Source organism: Crocuta crocuta, unplaced genomic scaffold (assembly GCF_008692635.1).
Source record: "Crocuta crocuta isolate KB4526 unplaced genomic scaffold, BGI_CrCroc_1.0 scaffold402, whole genome shotgun sequence".
Taxonomy (NCBI): Eukaryota; Metazoa; Chordata; class Mammalia; order Carnivora; family Hyaenidae; genus Crocuta; species Crocuta crocuta.
Window position 1 is genome coordinate 1,508,496 of NW_027529633.1, and position 19,642 is coordinate 1,528,137.

General features: G+C 35.7%; 1 protein-coding gene across 2 annotated transcripts in view; it reads left to right on the plus strand.

Annotated features, from left to right (window-relative positions):
- Nucleotides 1–19,642, plus strand: part of SNTG1 (syntrophin gamma 1) — a 319,485-nt gene that overhangs the window by 66,607 nt on the left and 233,236 nt on the right. For both annotated transcript variants that reach the window (XM_077762285.1, XM_077762287.1), the window contains exons 4-6: nucleotides 7,725–7,782; nucleotides 8,571–8,614; nucleotides 8,708–8,749. In XM_077762285.1, the coding sequence (XP_077618411.1) occupies nucleotides 7,725–7,782; nucleotides 8,571–8,614; nucleotides 8,708–8,749 (144 nt within the window). The remainder of the gene's footprint in view (nucleotides 1–7,724; nucleotides 7,783–8,570; nucleotides 8,615–8,707; nucleotides 8,750–19,642) is intronic.

Consider the following 19,642-nt stretch of genomic DNA (forward strand, 5'->3'; position numbering starts at 1 on the left):
AAACCAATATAGTGAAGGCTCCTACAGGTGCTCCTGAAATTCATTGTACTAAGAACATATGGTGATGCTATTTCAGTTTTACCTCTCAAAAATTATTTGTAAAAGCCTGACTAAAGGGTAACAAAATGGTTACTTTTTTTTTTTTTATCAGAAAACACTAAAACACTCCAACATGTGCTATTACAAGTCAAAGCCAATTGACCTTGTTCTGTGCTCCTGCCAAATCTTGGCTGATGGGTTTTTCTTGCAACTGTTACCATTGTACAGGTGGCAACCCCTCTGGTTTCCCACATGGTGACCAATGTTACAAAGATGGTTGGCAACTGGCAGTATAATGTCACAGAAGCAACCAATGTCCATTAAACCTTGATGTTGCCTGTCTGTGTACAATAGTGTCTTGCTCCCCAACATTCTCTCCAGGCAGAGACTCCCCTGTAAGGGTGAGGGAAAAAAGTCTGCCTTTACCTCCTTTTATTTTCTCTACCATATTATTGAGATAATGTTGAAATTTCTGGGATAAAATTGTGTGGCTTAATTCCAGGTGACTTGGAGAATGGGGGAGTCACATGCCTGTACATTTTGATTCTAGGTCTTTGATTTGACATCTCACCTTGAAAGCCAATAATATGCAGTGCACAGTAAGGAGAGTTTCCATCTCAAAATTTCCTAAAATCTTAAAGAATAAGAGAAAATCGTAAATAAAAATGAAAGATTGTATAAGATCTATTTTTTTAAAATACAGTTTAAGGAAATTTTAATCCATTTCCTTTCAAATTTTGTCTTGTCCCCTATTATTTTATATTTTCACCTGAAGAAGATTTTAGTTTTGCATAATTAGGACTTTCTAACAAGACCTGAAACTCTCCTTTGAAAAGTCATAATTATTATCTTAAATCATATTTGAAGATGCTAGACCCTCAGTGTGGAAAACAGTCATCCAAAAAGACCTTTGGCATCAGTCACATTAAGATTTAATATACAAATCAAATTTATCTCCAGAGACAAATTTATTTTTAGATTCCTAAAATCCCATCTTTTCATAAGAGTGTTTTACCATGGAAAGGTAGAGACCAAACTTACCTATATATCCGTGTTAATTCTAAATAAGGAGGAAAAAAAGACCACTGAACGAAGGACTTTTGGGTACATGGCAGTTTTGTGCTAATGCAGCATATGTTGAAGCAGGTGTTCTGACAGGTGGACGTACCACACACAAGGCTGACTTTCTTGCTCCGTCTTCCCATCCTCCCATTTATCTAAATGGCTTGTCTTCAGCTCCTAAAAATAAAAGGGATTCCTTTTAACACCGGGAGTATGATCATCCCTGGATCCCTGCTTGTTTCTGTGTTTTTATGGCCCCATGTTCCAGTTAGCAGATCTAGTGAAGTAGTAGGAGCCAATGTGTAACTGAGCCAGGGTACAATAAGATGAAATTTGGAGGCATGACGTACACACTTTTGTACAGGGCCTGGCTCTCGGTTGTCTTTAATAGCATTTCACCCACAAGCTCCTTCTCCAGGACCTCAAAATAGAAAGAAATGATGGCCATGCTTTCTGATCAGAAACTTAGTCATGAACCAGTGCTAAGGTTTTATGAACTGTGCTCACTCTATGCTGTCTTCCAGAAAGCCTTGCTCATTCAAGCTATTTTTACCCTTGTGTTGCTTTTTAGAGCACTTCTTGCATCTGCTATAACTTTGGATCTTTTTTGACAATTCCGTATGATTCCTTCTGTCTGTTACCATTATTCAGTCTCTCTTGATTAAAACGTCCCTCAGAAAACAGTGCATGTTTTTCCCCCTGTATTTGTTTTTGTTTGTTTGTCACTGGATAAAATGTGAAGCTCTTCTTATTTACATTTTTAAATTTCCAAAAGATCATTCTCCAAAAACTGAACAAAAGGATCACTAAACTTTCCACTTACAATCACATATTCTTCTCTGGTGTCAGCCTGAAACTGCTTCCTTTTGTAAGAAGTTCAGAAATCACAGAAGCAAAAACAATGAATCGTTCAAGTCATAATTAATAAAAGTTTATCGTGCACCCACCAAAAAAAAAAAAGTTTGGAGAGCAGGAGCCCTCAAACCAAAACTTGGAATGAGGCTCAGGGGTATATTATTATAAAAAGCAACTTGGATAGCGGGAAGGCAGTGACTGTTTGTAAGAGTGATTGGTTATAATAATGCATTACAATTTTTTTAAATGATAGGGAATTGGTTAGTGGTTAATCCATATCAACCTTAGGTCACAGGTCAAGTTTTGCTTGATTTCAGGAGGCATAAACAAAAAATGACTGGGGTCGTTAGTCTTGCAAAAGAAACTAAACTAAACTTTGTTTATATGACTTAACTGGTTTTGTCTGCTTGGAATTTTCAAGGCTGGTGTCCATTTGTTTCTGATTTTCACACCTTAAAATCTCAGATTTGTTAGGTTAGCTGGTGTATATTCTCCTTGTTCCTACAGGTCATTCTGATCTGGGCTCTTGTCTAGTTTCCCTGAGCTCCTGAATTCCTGTGGACTTTTCTGTCCCTTGGTCCCAGTTCTTCAGCTTCTGCCCCCTTTCTCTCCCACCTCTCTACCTTTTGGCCTTCTGGTAGAATCTTTCTTTCGAATGCTCATCCCTTTTGTCTGGACTATCCTGATACTTAGCCATTTCTAAAAATGACTTCATGGTCTCCACACCTACATTTCTAATAATCACCAAAGTTTTGCATCAAAGGACCCAATATTCTTGTATTTTGCCTCATTCTTTTGAGAATCACCCTAAGGATAATCACCTTAAAGTAAGTTCCTTTAATTTGTCTTTCATATCTTTGCAAATACAGTATCATACATTTGTATATTGTTAAAGCATGCCCCTGGTCATTGTCATTTAACAAATCACCTTTAGAGAAATGGTGTTTTGCATATTATTACTAGAAAATATTTTATGGAGTATTTTTCCACGGACACGGCTGTCATCTCTGTTTCTTAAGGAAATGTTTGCAATAAAAGGTGACTTTTATATGGAAGCTTTAACTGTGCAACAATCAAGAATGAAATTATAATTATTATTAAATTTTTATAATTTATAAACAATAATTGCAATAGTTATCAACTTCTCTTTAAGTGCCAAATGCTGAGCTCAATATTTTATATCCTGTTTCATTTGGCCTGTAGTGTCCAGCAAAGTAGGTAACTATTGCTATCCCTCGATAGACAGTGTAGTTATGTATTAAGAGTTTAAGAAATATATCCACCATTGTACTGGGCAGAGCTGCACCTAAACTTCATCTGAAGCAGATGACATAGTCCTTACTCTTAATAACTATGCTCTCTGGATATGGAAACTGGACCAAAATGTTTCCAAACTCTCTATTTGGGAACACAAATAATGTTTCCTCTCTAAGTTATTTATGTTACGGTTTATTCAAAACTAAAATAAATGGATTAATAAGTCCAGGATCAAGCAAAGAATTTAATATCAAGGGCTTGATATTATTTTTATCAAATTTATCAATAAAATATGTCTTCAAAGTAGCTGTAATAAATTTCTGCCTTTTAATTTATTAGTGATTTCAGGGCAAAGTCTTTAAATAGCAATTGTTGGTACAAGTTTGCACATGCTTACATACTCCTGATTGTGTTCCCCGTTCTTTTCACTTGAGTCTGATTCTTCTGGTCCCACCACAGACAGCATGGATATATTCCTTTCCACCATAGAAATAAGAGGATACCAGGCAGGTAATAAAGCTTAAGTTGAAGATAACAGATTAGTACTAAGAATGAATTCAAAAATCACTGACTAACTGTCATTTTAAAGACCATTTTTTAATTAAGTAGCTTCTTGAGATATAACTTAGATTCCATGCAACTTAACCGCATATATAAGTTAGTGGCTTTCATTATATTCACAGATGTGTGCAACCATCACTATAGTCAATTTTGGAGCACTTCATCTCCCCCAGATCCTTGAGTTATCGCCCCCTTCTCCCCCTATCTCCCGAACTTAGCTCTAAGCAACCACTAGTATACTTTCAGTCTCTATTTTAGACTTGCATATGAAAGCAGTCATATAGTATGTGGAAAGGACCATTAATTTGTGTTGAAATCAAACTAGGTGATACTAGCAGATAGGCATGGCAATTGAATAGATAAGCATATTTTCCAATATTCTTTCAGATCACATTCCTTTAGGTGCTTTTCCCACACTTGTTCTTTGGGTTTTTAACCTTAATTACTGTGCTGTTATTATCTGTTTACAAATATTTTTATTGCTCTAAGTAAATATATAATGGTGGGGTCTATGTATCTTTTTTCCCTCCAGAGTCCAGAATATGATTGATTGATTAATTGGAATAATGAAAATACTGAATTGAAAATATTTATTTGGCAAGATATCCAATGGTCTAAAAACATTCTGGGTTTTATTTGATAGAATTTCACAATTATATTGGCAAATTCCTTATATAGAATACTACTCAAAATGTTTTAGATGGGACTTTATATCCTGGTTCCTATAAAGCTAGCTGTGAGCTTAATTATGCATTGAATGGTATATGTTTTAATATTTTCTGGGATGCACTGTAGAATATTGCCTCATGTTTTCCCTAGTCTTGATTTTACACTGGAACAACAGAGTTCAATTAATTCATTTATTCTCTAAGCCTGAACACAAGCCACACACCCAAGCTATCCTAAGGGTAGGTTGCGAGAAGACAATAAAGGAAACTCTGCCTGGATCTCAGGCCCTTTACAATCTAGTAGGAAAGTAGACATTGATCAAATTGTGACATAAATAAATGTAAATCATAGCCTGGATCCCATGTTACAGAAGTGAATTCTTTCATATAAAGAGACATTGATGAATGGGGTCCTTCAGCTGAAATTCTGAATTTGAGGAGGAGTTTACCAGGTTAAGAGGAAAAGAAAAAAGTGTCCAGGCAGAGGGGATAGTATATCCCCTGGTACTCAGAGTGATGAATGTCCAGGGTGAGGAGGTGAAGGCAGGCTGAGACCACAAGCCACGGGGCTCCTGAAGATTGGGGGTTTTATTCTAAGTGTAATGGGAAGGCTATAACCTGTTTTCAACAGGATGAGTTGGATTATTTGATTCTTGACTGGAAAACCTTACATTTCCCCATTTAGGTCCAGAACTAAATCTTATTAACTTTAATAGAGCTGGACTGCTCTCACATTTCATCCAATAAATTAAGGTACTGTAATTTTAAGTTCCAATTTTATCTCCTGAGTTCTGTCTAAAAATTTGCTCTTTAATTAATTAATATAGTAATTAGCTGCAATTTGTTTAAGAATTCTTTCTGAGTTCTTAGAGTCTATTTTAAAAGACCCAAAATGAAAAAAACACCTTTGGACTCAAATCATTCAAATTTCAGGAGAGATTTTACATATAAAAAATGTTGACAAAATAGATGTTAGTTGTATCCTGCCATTTAAAAATAATTCTAAGTCTCCTGGTATTGAGGGAGGAATAGGGTTACTGAGTTGGCCCTCAGAAATTGCTATCCCAACCGTCTTCTCTAAGCAGACCCCAGGGAGAGGTTTCCCAGTGGCTTACCGTAGTAACTGGTATGAAACATCTTTGGTAGAAAGAAAATATTTGGATTCAATAGTGCAAGGAGAGAAAACTAGGAAGAGTAAATGGCTGAAGGAAAACACTCTGATGGCAGCCACACAGAAAAGAGCGATATAAATAAACAATGTCACTCTCTGCCCCAGATATTTGAACCAGATCGTATCTAGATGAGTTTGTTTCTTCTTTTTATACCACCTGAAACTTCATTGATGGATGATTCATCTCAGTTAACCAGTTTTTTTCTTCTTAGAAATGGAGATGTGTTCTTAAAATTTCTTCCAAATTCCAAGTTATCTCTAGAAACTAACTGTGACCATGGGCATTTATATAATTGTACACTCTTTCATGGTTTCTACTTAAAATCATTCTGCAATGTGCTTTAAAGAATGGAGCTATCTTTGGTCTGGAAAAACTTTTTGATCTCATTCATTCATTCACTCATTCATCGACAAACACTTCAAAGATGAAAAAGAAAGACATTATTCCATGCTTTGGGTTTACATCAATGAGACAAATTACCAAAAAATTCAATGCCCTCTTGGAACTTACATTCTAGTTACAGATGCAGGAAGGAGAAAGCAAGCAAAAAAATGTAAGAAATGAATAAAGATAATAGTAGATTGGAAGATGATAATTAAAATGGGAAAGAAAGAATAGAATTAAAAATAGGGGACTGGGAACTTGGAACCCTAAATAATAAATATTAAGGATCTTAGAATGGATTAGTGCTAAACTTATATACTACTTCAATGCCCTGTAATTTTATCATAAATCTTAATTGATAGACTAATTAGGATAATAGCTACCTTGTATTCAGTGTTTATTGTATGCTAAATAAGCATTCATTTCAACTAAACTATCAGTCACAAATCACTATCCTTTGATCAGATAAGAAGTCATGTTAGACACAGTTAGTGCTTATTAGGGACCTGATGACCAAAAGGCAAAGCACAATTAGGAGCTATGTAGCTTAGGCCAGAGACTTCACAGAGCTAGTGAAGGTGAGTGGTGAATGTTTGGTTGGTGGGAAATAGTGAGAAAAGAGAGTTAGTACTGGTTTTGAATTTTAATCTGGGTAAGACTGTTTGAATATTTTATTTATCATATCTCTTCAATATTCTAGAAGTTAAAAAGATATTTGCTAAGAAAAAGTTGAATATCATTTCTTTTCTCAATGATTGCCCATCTCATATTTAAGTGTATTGACAATTCAGTGTTAAAAATTGATATTCATGGAAATGCATCTGTTCTGAAATAATTTTTGTCTTTAAATAAAAACGGTTTAGGAAGTTTACTTGTTCTGAAGATAGAGAAACCCAGTGGGATTTTAGGCTGTCTTTTCAACATCTTATGTTAAAAAATGTTAAACTTCTTTTATGTGTGATATTTTATTCTTTAATTCATTCATTTGATTTTTCAACTATTGGCTCCAACCTGCTCAATTCTATAATATTGAAACTGAAGTTTTATGTGTTTATTTCAGGCATTTATTTTAGTTCCTTTGATATAAGTTTAACTCACACAGTTTTTTTTCTTTCATATCTTGTTTGGTCAATTAGATGAATAATTACTACAATGCTCTTGCCAGTTTATTTTATTTTGTTAATTGTTTCATATGTACTTTCACACTAAGAGCAATCTACTATTAATTAAAGAAATGCAGATGACCCCTTTCCCATGTTGCATATTCATAGTCTGACTTTCTGTATCATTTTGTGCAGGTAAAGGTCTCTCTAGTCACTTAGCATCCAAAGGGGTCTGTAGTTGGTCAGCAGCATAGAACAACTTAGTCAGTTAATGGAAATACATAAAATTATTTGGTGTTCAAATGCTAAGAAAGAATTTCTACAATGGACAGCATGACACACATTGAAGAGAATGCCTATTTAAGCATTTCCGATCTTTATATGGAAAACAAAAGCTTTCAAAGTCAACTGTTATTAGTTATTGGATATTACCGTAAAATTCTAAACAGGTAGATATATTTTTGGGAAATACTATCTGTTGAGTAGAGAAACTCCAGAAGTTTATTTAATTTCTATCTAGGGTCCATTAACAGATTATTCATTGCATGTACGATTTTCTAACTAAAAGCTGCATTTTTATTTTTTGCAATTAAAAACCGTAATGTATGATTTTCTCTTTTCAGGGGGGAGCAGAACATAATATTCCAGTTGTCATTTCAAAAATCTCCAAGGAGCAAAGAGGTAAGATGTTAAGAGAATTACATACTCCCTGTTCCTCTGTAAGCTGTCCTTACTGTAGAATAAGTTGCATTATAAACCATACATTAGGATATGATTGACCAGCTCCACGTTCCCCATGACCATGAAGTAATGGCTGAGTCTAATTCCTGAGGCTCTCCTTTTATTACTTCAGGGGAGCTTTTCTCTCACAGGAAAGCAAAGAGGAAAGATAAGAGAGAGTGTGACTCTATAAATTAGGGAGTGCATAGTTTTTCAGTTATTTCATTAAAGACAAACATATCCACACATTTAATGATAAAAGGTCCCGTCAAATATAGGCAGTTCCTGATATACATATTTTTTCTGTTCTCATATGCAGTTTACTCAGTCTATCATGAAATTTCATCTAGAAAAACACCACAGATGTAAAGCTACTGAAATCAGTAATGTTTAAAAAGAAATGCAGAGCTGATCCCATAGCTGAACGATTGAATGTCTAGATTCAAATTTTTCATAGATACTTGCATATTGTAGGTACATGACAAAATCTTGTCATCCAGCCAGAGGAGCCACCAGGTTTTAGCAACTGTAAGATCTAAAATGATAGAATTAAATGGAAAAAGGTGTTTCAATATTTGGGTGGAATCATAAGATTGTTTTGCATTTTTGTTACTAGTGGATCATTCAAGATGTTATCTATAAAAACATTTATTTTTCCCTTGTATCAATTTTGATTTTATTTAATAATAAAACTCTTTCTGTATGAAGAAACCAGTTTATGCATAATCATTGCCCTTCTGTCTTCACAGCGGAACTTTCAGGTCTGCTCTTTATTGGGGATGCAATTCTGCAGGTATACATTTTACTCTTATTTTCTATGTGCAACCAAAACATAAATTCAGTTCACCATAGCCCACTTGAACCCACACTTTTCTTTTCCTTGCAGATAAATGGAATTAACGTGAGAAAATGCAGACATGAAGAAGTGGTGAGTTTTCTTTACTTTTTTGTAATACCATAATTTCCCCATGTGCAAATGAAGATTCACTGCATTGCTAAACACTGTTCAGCTTATTCATTAGGTAGATATGATATTGGTCCAGTGTGTGCTCAGATTTTCAGATGATCTTTTAGCTGTTCTATGTGTGTGTGTTTCATATTAGAAACAGAACTGTGAGCACTACCCAGGATGAAATCACTTCCAATAAATACTTTGAAGGTTGCTTGTAATGTTTTTTTAGGGTTTCTATTAATCACTGCCAGTCAGTGTCCACTAAATATATCTCTAGGTGAAATGCATCTGTAACACTTTTCAAATATTTAAAAGCTTAAAAACAGGGGACCCTGGGTGGCTCACTTGGTTAAGTGTACAAGTCTTGATTTCAGCTCAAGTCACAATCTCATGATTTGTGAGATAAAGCCCTATGTTGGACTCTATGCTGACAGCAGGGAGCCTGCTTGGGATTCTCTCTCTCCGTTTCTTTTTGCCCCTCTCCTGCTCACACTCTCTCTCTCTCTCTCTCAAAATAAGTAAAACAACATTTTTTAAAAGCTTATAAACAATAGAATTTATGTCTGTAAAATCTTACACAGTAGCAGAGTCAACTGGAACAGCATATAAAGAGAGAGAGACAGAGCGAGAGACAGAGAGAGTTAGAGACAGAGAGAGAGAAAGAGAAAGAAAGAGAGAAAATTTAGAGGAGTTAATCTTAAGGTACACTGAATTAGCCCCGGGGTAGAACAGTCACCAATTGTGTGTGTGTGTTGTTGTTGTTTCTGTGGTTATTTGCTTATGTATATATTTTTGGATGTTGGTAAAATACGTAGATCTGAAGCCCAGGCCTCAGATACTCTAATTCAGTCAGTTTAGGTGGACCCAGGAATGTGGATTTTAACAACTGGCCCAAGTGGTTGGACTCTAGGTACCCTGTAAACCACACCTGGGGAGAAGCTGGAAGGTTAAAGGGCTTTTGTTATGGATGGTGAGAAGACATAAAACATGGTACAGAAGGAAGAGGACTGTGGTGGCATTCAGGAGCCATCTGTCATGGCTGATTAAATGGCATTCATAGAGCCTTCAATGAATTTCTGTAGAGCTCACAAGGGAAGGGACCAAAGAGAAATTATGTTTAAAAGTTTATGCGCAAAGGCTGTGTTTGCATGCATTACTCCTCTGTTAAAAGCTACTTGGAGAAAACTATTCTGATATGTTTGTTTGTGTGTTTCAGACCCAAGGAGGTTGATGTTCTTTGTGAAAAGCCACAGTTCCAAGAGTAGTGATGGGGGTGGGGAGTTCTCAATTGCGCATGCTTCTGGTAACTAAGCACAGTTAGTTACAGTCCTCACTTGTCTTTGTCTTCTCCAAACTCTTACTGAGGCCACTGTATTGCCACTCTGTGGTGAATGTCCTCTAACATACAAGTATTTCAAGTCTCAGCTTTATTACAAAGACATACAGAAAAAGCAGTGTTTCATAACAGGTTTTAGGCAAATGAGAGCACAGCACGGAGCACTCTGTTCTGCGGATTCATATGCAAATGGTAAACAGAGCCACGTAAACAAATATATTTCAACTTCAGTCTTTGCTTGAAAATACAAATTGATTTTAAACTCATTATACAGGGAGCAAAAACAAGTGCGTTTGCTTTTAAAACCACACGCTGTGAGATGGGGCTGTGTTTGCAATTTGCTTTTCCGAGGGGGCTAGGTGCTTAGACAGGCTGTCCTGTAGCGGTGATTAAACAGAGGAGTGTGGCAAGAACGATTAGAATGTGCTAATAATGTCACTTCCTTACGCTATTCATTCTGTTTCAAAGAAAAGGAATTTAGAATTATATTGCAAATTTATGTGGCTCTTCACAATAGGCTTGTGTTCTTTTCTGACAGGCTTAACCTTATCAGCTTTGGAAAAAATAGGCACTAATATTCTTAAGTTCCCATCTTTCACTTTCCAACAGTGATTAGATGCCTTTTGTCTTCATTGCTAATTACCTAAGCAAATAGACTGACTTATACCTCCGTGGAGCTGAGATATTAATTAAATGTTTAAGAATGGACTCAAATGGGCAGGAAAAGGCGCACCGAGCTCGGAGGATATAGATGGTTTTAAAATAGCCTGCTGGTGTGCCACTTTCCTTATTCCAAATCGGTGATTCACACCGAGTTCCAGACTCAGAAACAAACTGAGCAGGTGTGGCAATATGGTGTGGTTCACAGACGTTTCCTTTTATTCGTCTGCATTACTCATTGACATTGCTAGAAATCTCGAATCTGGCCCCTGATTAGTTTCACTCTCCGGATGCCTCCACAATAATGTCTATGTTGGAGTCCTGCTGACTCTGTGTGTGTTGATCCATGTAGAAGGGGAATCTCAGTGTCCGCTGTGGCCCCAAGGAGGACCTTTAAGGAGTTCTTTAGGCAAATGCCTAGAATTAGATCCTCGAAGCATTTGTCTGTCTGTTTCTCATGTCACTAGTCTGGGCATACAGTACGTCAGTTCAGGGCTGGCTCCCACACCATGCAAGGCATTCATTCCTCTTGCTGCAAGTTTGCTGAAGAAGACATGTTTTCAAAGTTTCTACATTAAGAAAGATTAGCACAAGTACCGAATGCAGCTTGGCATGTGACTTGGTGGAAAGGTGGCAGAGTCCAGTATAGACAGCTTTCACACTCACAAACAACCGTATGCAAATGCTTACAGTGTAATTTCAGGCAAATGAACTCACTGGTTCTGTCCCTCTCTTACTTATCTTTAAAAAAAAAAAGTAACTACTTTTATAAAGATCAAATGGAAATAATGTGTATGAAATTCCTAGCACAGATCTGGTAAGTAAATAAAATATGTACTATTTTATGCCATCAAATAATATTGCTTCACATGCTGGCATTCTTTTCCCTATCCCTGGATACTTTAAGTTGATTGCCATCTATCTATCTATCTATCATCTATCTATCTATCTATCATCTATCTTTGACTAACAGATAAACTGATCACATATCAAAATCTGACTATCATCTATGTGAAATAGACTGGGATGGAGTCCTTTGTGTGACAGAAAATACTATATAAATAACTTTGTCTCTATTTATTGGTATGTGAACATCATTTCTGTAGAGTTTAATAATTGAGAGAGTGTACAAAAAATTAGCGGGAAAGGGCATGTTGATTTATCATGGTCTTCAAAATGTAACAGTGGGATCTATTTATACTCATGAGAAATAAAAGGAAATAAGATCTATCTATAGCAGAAAAAAATGCAACTTAAGTCTGCAATCAAGAGAGTTGAAAATGAGAATTTATTAGTGTAATTGAAAGTTCCATCTAATAAGACTTTCAAAACAGAATAGCTCATCATTAGGTGAAGCAGAATGGATGGATAGATGATTCCAGAGGTTTCTTTCTTAAATATTTCTGGTTTCATGTTTGAGATTTATGGGTTCTAAAAAAAGAGGTTCGTTTGCCTTTTGTTTTCATGGTTTTGCTGATAGAAAATATTAGATAATTAGAAATGCAAATAACTAATTTGTTCTCAATTTTCTATTTTAAAACAAGCTCTAAAAAACTGCTCTTATACCTCTTATAAGAGCAGAATGGGTATCTCAAATTATGTCAGTTAAAATCATATATTCACACCATAAAAACAAATTGTGATAAAACTAATGTAAAATGTTGTTTAATAGCATTTTAATTATTATGATTTGCTTAAATTAGTTTCCACTGGAATAAAAAATATGTTCTATTTTTTAGCTTAGATTAATCAGAAAATAACTCTATAAGGGCTATATCCTGTCATCTGAAAATAAGGCATTAATTTATATATTGGAACAGTTTATGAGGTTTTATGAGTTACTAAGGAACATATTTAAGATGTGATTTGGGAACACACATTATTTTACATCTTGACAAAAGATTAAAATGTAACGGAGTTGCAAATCATGTTTTACCTAACTGCTAATAACTCTCACTTTGTTATCAGTTTGTAAATAGGTATTGAGATCTAACTGATTAATACTTTCCTTAAGAATTCTAACAAAACAGAGTCTTTTTATTTAAATTAACTACTACCAAGGGAGGCCGTACATGAAATAATCACACTTTTAAGATTTCCCCCTAGTTTTGGAAACATTAAATGCAAAGACAAAAATGTACAAAGTATTGTTTATGCTATCTCTGATTTTGAAAAGAAGGTATCTAGACTTCGCTTTTTATTAATACTAATAGGCCTTCCTTCTCTGCTAAACCCAAGGACCTGTCCCCTCATTAGGTATGCATATAGATAACACAGGCCACACTTTAATTAAATGGGTGATCTTCACTCCTGGTTACTGATTTTCATCAAATCCTTATTTGCTGTCTAACATAGCTCAAAGATCCAATTTTGCAACTCCCTCAATAATGAAACAAAGGAAATCCTGGTAAACCAATTACTTAGTGGAGCCTCAGCCAATTTTTATCTAGAGGAATGGACGCAGAGAGTACATAGCAGCAGGCATAGGATGCCATGTTTTACTAGGGGACAAGGTGACTGGTGAGGTAGAAACGAACATGTCGATACCCACTCTTCACCTCTAGCAAAGACTTCTCAGTCACTCCTGCTCCCCAGGTGAGAATGATGAGGAGATATGTGTCATACAGATTATAGACTTTTCACAAAACTAACTTATTTTATTTTCAAAATGATTAAAGTGAAAGTCAAGGAGAAGAAAGCATAGGGGAATGGAAATTTCAAGTTCTGAGTTAAAAATTGTGTTGCAGGCACTTTTCAGCTATGGGATATTCCTAAATTTCCTAAATCTCTTGCCCTCATTTTTGTGGTCTGCAAGGCAGAGAGTTTGAAACAGAGCAGTCTTATACCTTTTTCAGCTAAAATGTTGAATTATTTTATTGAACACACACTTTAGTAAGCCTGGAGAACTGTACAACACAAGGGGTAAACTATAGTGGGTCTAACTCTGGCCCTTAGTTGATAATAATGTATCAACATGTGCTTATCACTTGTAGCAAACAAATGCATACCTGGGGCAAGAGCTCAGTAATAGAGGATACTCTGTGTGAGAGAAGATGGGGAAGGAATTTTCTGCACAATTTTTCTGTAAACCTTAAAACATTTTGAAAAAGATGGATCTTTTTATGATCCATTTGTTCATAAAAAGAACAAAAAACAACTTTCCATGCAGTCTTTCATGAATGAATGGATATATGCCAATATTATGGCTATATATATATATATATGGTGTGTAATGGTATATATATATACATATATATATATATCAAGTGTATATCAAGTCTATCAGGTGTATCAAAAATGGTGGAAATCAAGAAATGATGCTGAGAGCTATCATAATTACTCAGCTTAGGGTTTTTTTTTCCCCCCTTTCGGACACCCATAAGTCCCATGGATTCAGTCTGTCCCTGGGACATTACTCATTAGGGGAGAAAAATGTTTTGGAGAAAATGCCTTTAACAGATCAGGGCATAAGGGATGACGCCTCGCTGCCTGTAAAAAATGTGCCTCAGAACACTCGCTCACACTACGTGGTGAAGGTGGTGGTATCTGGTAGAAACAGCGCTGTGTCCCCAGAAACAATAATGCTTGTCAGAGTCTGCCATAAGTAAGAGAATCTGACAGAAGTGGCCAGAAAAGAGGAAAGAAAGGGAGATGGAGCGCTGGACATATGGAACGACTAAATTTCTGGGAAACAGTCAGAACCATCGGGGGACGGATGATTTTTTATGGACGTTGAGATTCTGCAGTTGTGTGGGGAATGAAATAATAAATGCTCTCATTGGTCATTCTCAACATGGATAGCTCTCACTACGAAGGGACAATAGCATGAATCCTCCAGATTGTGAAAACCTGTGGTGCTGCAGTAGTGTGGAACCTTCTAGAAATCATATCTACAGCGGTTCCCTACTGGAAGCCTTCCGAGAAGCTCTGGAGGGGTATGTTCTGAAACAGTTCTGAGACACATCCTGATGCTACAAACTACCACTGAAGGCTGGGTAGTACACGTGATTCTCTGCATCACAGATCCAGGCATCAGAAACGGAACACCCAACATTTAGTTGCAGTTCCAAAGTTCCAAAGTTCCAAAGTTCCTAAAACACCTGCTATAGGATTTGCCATAGAAACTCTCCTATCTTTATTCGGTAGTTCCGACATTATGTATATAAACAAACTCCTAGAAAACTTCCTCTGCTCCCTAGTTTTGGGTATAGAAATAGCATAGAAAAAAAGCATATGTGACCCTTTCAGGATTAACTATCAAAAGTCAAATCGAGGGCCTTCTGCTCTGCTCTGAATGCCTGTGTCTCCGCAGACATGTGATGAAGTTCTAATGCCAGTGTGCTAGCATTGGGAGGTGTTTGGGTCATGAGTGGGATTAGTGACCTCATAAAAGAAGCCCTACAGAGCCAGCTACCCACTTCCCTCATGTGAGAACACAAGAAGTCTACACCCCTAAACCGGGTCCCCAACCAGCAATGTTGGCATACCAATATCAGGCTTCTTCAGATGGTTAGAAATAAACTCCTGATGTTCGGAAGCTACCCAGTCTGTGGTGTTTTGTTATAGCAGCTGGAACGAAGTCACCTTCCCATATGTGCGTGATTGGAAGCAAGTCATGCAAGCACAGAGATTGGGGGCTGAAAGGGATGCTTCGTGTTTTCCCTCCTGCAACTCTGCTTAATGACAATAACAGAGTTGTTGATAATTTTTTTTTTTTTTGGAAATAGAAAGCAGATTTTCACTTCAGTGGGAACTCTTCTAGGAGGTCTGAGAAAGCTGAAGCAAAAGCCAATGTCTGGCAGACATTCACATTACAGAAATCAGATGGGAGTCAGAGCAAGCAGGGGTATTATAGCCAAGAACAGAAGATTGAATTAGAATTCAGCAAAAGTGAGTATTTGGCCCCAGGCACAGTAGAGGGCATGGGGGAGTTTCTGTGCTACAATCAAGTGAGGTAGATATTAGGGACAGCAAGCTTCTCTGCCTTTCTCCTTCTTTTAACTCTCAGAACACTGGCAGCTAGGTGTTGCTTGTTTGTTGTTGGTTTGTTTTTTTTTTTTTCTACCACTAAGGAGGGGAGGTGAAATTTGTGGTGAAACTGATCTAAAAGAAAAAGAGAATAAATAATACATTTGGACTCTTCCACTGCACTCTTAGTTCCCACTAATAATTCCATAATACAGGCTAGTGTGGGTTTAACTATGCATCCTCTACCCAAAGCTATCAATTCACTTTTCAGTGCCTCACTTTTAAATGTTGGCTGATACCAAAGGATCGTCAATATTTGAAGAAAATCATCCACATCAAAGACAAAAACTAAAGCAGAGGGAGAAAAAAAACGAAGGAAACAGACAACATAGGCGTCAAGAAAAAAAGCCAGAGGGCTCAATATTGTAATATTTTCATAGAACTGGCAGAGACTACTATATAATTTTTAAAAGTCATCATTATATATAAAAGGAACATGTTAAAAAAAGAAGATACTAAAACTTTGATAAAATATTGAAAAAAACTATAGAACACATGAGGATTACAAAATAAAGTTGGGAAATGGCCAAAATGGAATAAAATAACAAATAAGTAGACAATAAGAAAGGAAAAATATTAGAGATATTCTATTTAAGAATTTGAACATAAGAATAATACAATTTTCAGAAAGAAAATATGTAGAATGGGGTTTGGGTGTTATAGAAGGGATGACACAAGAGAAGTATCTAGATTTGATGTGTATACTTTCAAATATAAATGAAATGTCAAGCAAAAAAGAAAAAGAAAAAGAAAGCATGTCTAAATATCTATGGCTCCTATGAAGTGGCATAATATTATGACTTTAGTTCGTATTTCCTTAATGGCTAAGAATATTGAACATCTTTTTATGTGTTTATGATATTCCTATATATTTTTGATTAATTGGTAATTGGGCTATTGACTTACTGATTTTGAAGAGTTTGTTTATTTTGTGCATTCTGTCTGCAAGTCAAATATATAATTTGCAAATATCTTTCCCAGTCTTGGCATACTTTGTCAATTTCTTAATTGCATCTTTTGAATATCAATGTTTTTGAGTGTCATGAATTTCAGCTTATGGATATTTTAATTGTATCACTTGATTGCAGGTTTTGCTGTCCTATCTAATAATTCTAAGACTGTGAAGATTTGCTGCTCTGTTTTCTTCTGAGGATTTCACAGTTTTAAGTATTACAGTTATGCCTATGACCAGTTTGGAGTTCATGTTTACAGATGGTGTGAGATAAGGTCATATAGGTATCCAGATGTGCCGGTGTCACTTGCTTTGGCACTTTTATTAAAAATGAATTGTGCTCAGTGTAAGAGTTTATTTCTAGGTACTTAATTATGTTCAGTTAATCTGTTTGTGTATGCTGATGTCAATATCACACCAGTGATTATTGTAACTTTGCAGCAAGGTTTGCAATTGAAAATTTTAAGTTCTCAAATTTTATTGTTTTTATACTTGTTTTTTATTTTTAATTTTTCAACATTTGATTTTTTAAATAATTTTTTGATGTTTATTCATTTTTGAGAGAGAGAGAGTAAGAGAGAGAGAGAGCGAGAGCACCAATGGGGGAGAGACAGGGAGAGAGGGAGACACAGGATCCAAACCAGGCTCCAGGCTCTGAGCTGCCATCACAGAGTCTGATGCAGGGCTAGAAGTCATGAACTGCAAGATCATGCATGACCTGAGCGAAAGTCAGCCACTTAACTGACTGAGCCACCCAGGCACCTCTTAAATATTTGATTTTTAAATAAACTGTTTATGTTAGAACAGTTTTAGATTGACAGAAAATTGTAAAAATAGTATTGAGTGTTGTAATATTCTCTATACCCAGTTTTTCCTATTTTATCATCTTACATTATTATAATACATTTCTGACAATTAATAATACCAATATTTACACACTGTTATTAATGAAAGTCTGATTGACACTCCATTCAAGTACTGGTGAGATATTTGTGGAATGTACCTCAGGAGGTTTTTTCTAATGTATTCCTTATGATTAGATTGGTTTATCTGTGTTGGGGAGGAAGACTTTAAAAGCAGAGTGCATTTTTGTCGTATCATATCAAGTGTACATACTATCAACATGACTTTATTAGCATCAATATTAACCTTGATCACCTGGCTGAGATAGAGTTTGTCAAGTTTCTCTACTCTGAAGTTACTTTTGTTTTCTTTCTGTACTATGCTCTTTGGAAGGAGGATGCTATGCAGAGCCCACAAGTAAACATTGAGGAATATGCTTCACCTCCAAAGGGTGTGCTGTCTACTTGCACACTTTGGATTCTGCTACATAGATTTGTCTATACATCTTATTTGTTTATTCAATCATATTGATTGTTCAGCATAAATTTGTGAATGTTTATTTTAGACTTTGGATTATAAGCCAATGCTACTCTTTTGTGTGTGTGTGTGTGTGTGTGTGCAGAAAGTTCTAGCATTGGCTCTCAGGAGCTCTTACAGGTGGCTCCCATGTGGCTTTGAAATACTCCATCTGAATTTTTTTTAGCACTTCTTCTTTTTTGGCATTAAAATGTGTTTAATCTCATCTTATATTTGTTGATATGTTCTGCCAATCCAAGCATTAGCCGTTACCCCTAGAGGTCCTGGCTCCCTTGATTAGAGAATATATTAGAAACCAAAATCTGACTCCCAGATGTGCTCATTGCTGCTGGCATAGAAGTGCCTTCTACATACTTTCAGCTGCTGGAACAACAAAACATGTGTGTGTACAGACTTGTTCAAATGCACAAATGCATTCACCTCATTATTGTAGATAAGCATTTATGTCCATATTAAGATGAATGTGAATTGATGTGGCTGCCTCCAATGTAATCCAGTGTCAGGTGAATGCTATCCATTCATCAGTCAGTGGATACTTGGGCTGCTTCCATATTTGGCTATTGTAGATAATGCTGCTATCAAAATTGAAGTGCATATATCCTTTTGAATTAGTATTCTTGTATTCTTTGGGTAAATACTTAATAGTACAATTGCTGGATCATAAGGTAGTTCTATTTTTAACTGTTTTGAGGAACTACCATTGTGGTCAGAAAAGGTGAATGGTATGACTTCAGTCTTCTTGTATTTGTTGGGATGTGTTTTGTGATCTAATACATGATCTACTCTGGAGAATGTTCCATGCACATTTGAAAAGCATGTGTATTCTGCTGTTTTAGGATGGAATGTCCTCAATATACCTGTTAAGTCCAGATATCTACAAAATAGCTTTTAGGATTTTGATGACTTTTAATTTTGATTAAATTGATCAGTTTAGGAAAATCAACATTTAAACAATATTAAGTCTTATAATGCATGAGCAGGGATTATCTTCTCTTTGTTCTATCCTCAAGGTTTTGTAGTTTTGTTCATATAAGTTCTCTCTATATATTTTGTTAGATTTAAACCTAAGTATTTCAGTTCTTTGGTGTTATAGTCAAAGATATTGCTTCTATAACTTCAAACTCTAATTGATCATCACTGGCAAATGGCAAAGCAGTTAACTTTTGGACATTAATTGTCCATTTTATCCCATTGTTTTATTTCTTTATCAGTTTCAGGAATTGGTTGTTGTTGTTATTGTTGATTTTGATAGAGTTTTTGGGATTTTCTACACAAATAATTTCTGTGAATAAAGGCGGCTTTATTTCCTTCCTTCCAATCTATGTAACTTTTATTTCTTTTTTGCACATACCTGGACTTTCAGTATGATATTAATAGACATTGTGGAGAAAATAGGTCCTTGCTTTGTTTCTGGTCTCAGTGAGAAGGAGTCCAATTTCTTGCCATTAAATATGATGTTAGGTGTGAGGTTTTTATAGATAATCTTTATGAAGTTGGTGAAGTTTTCCTATTT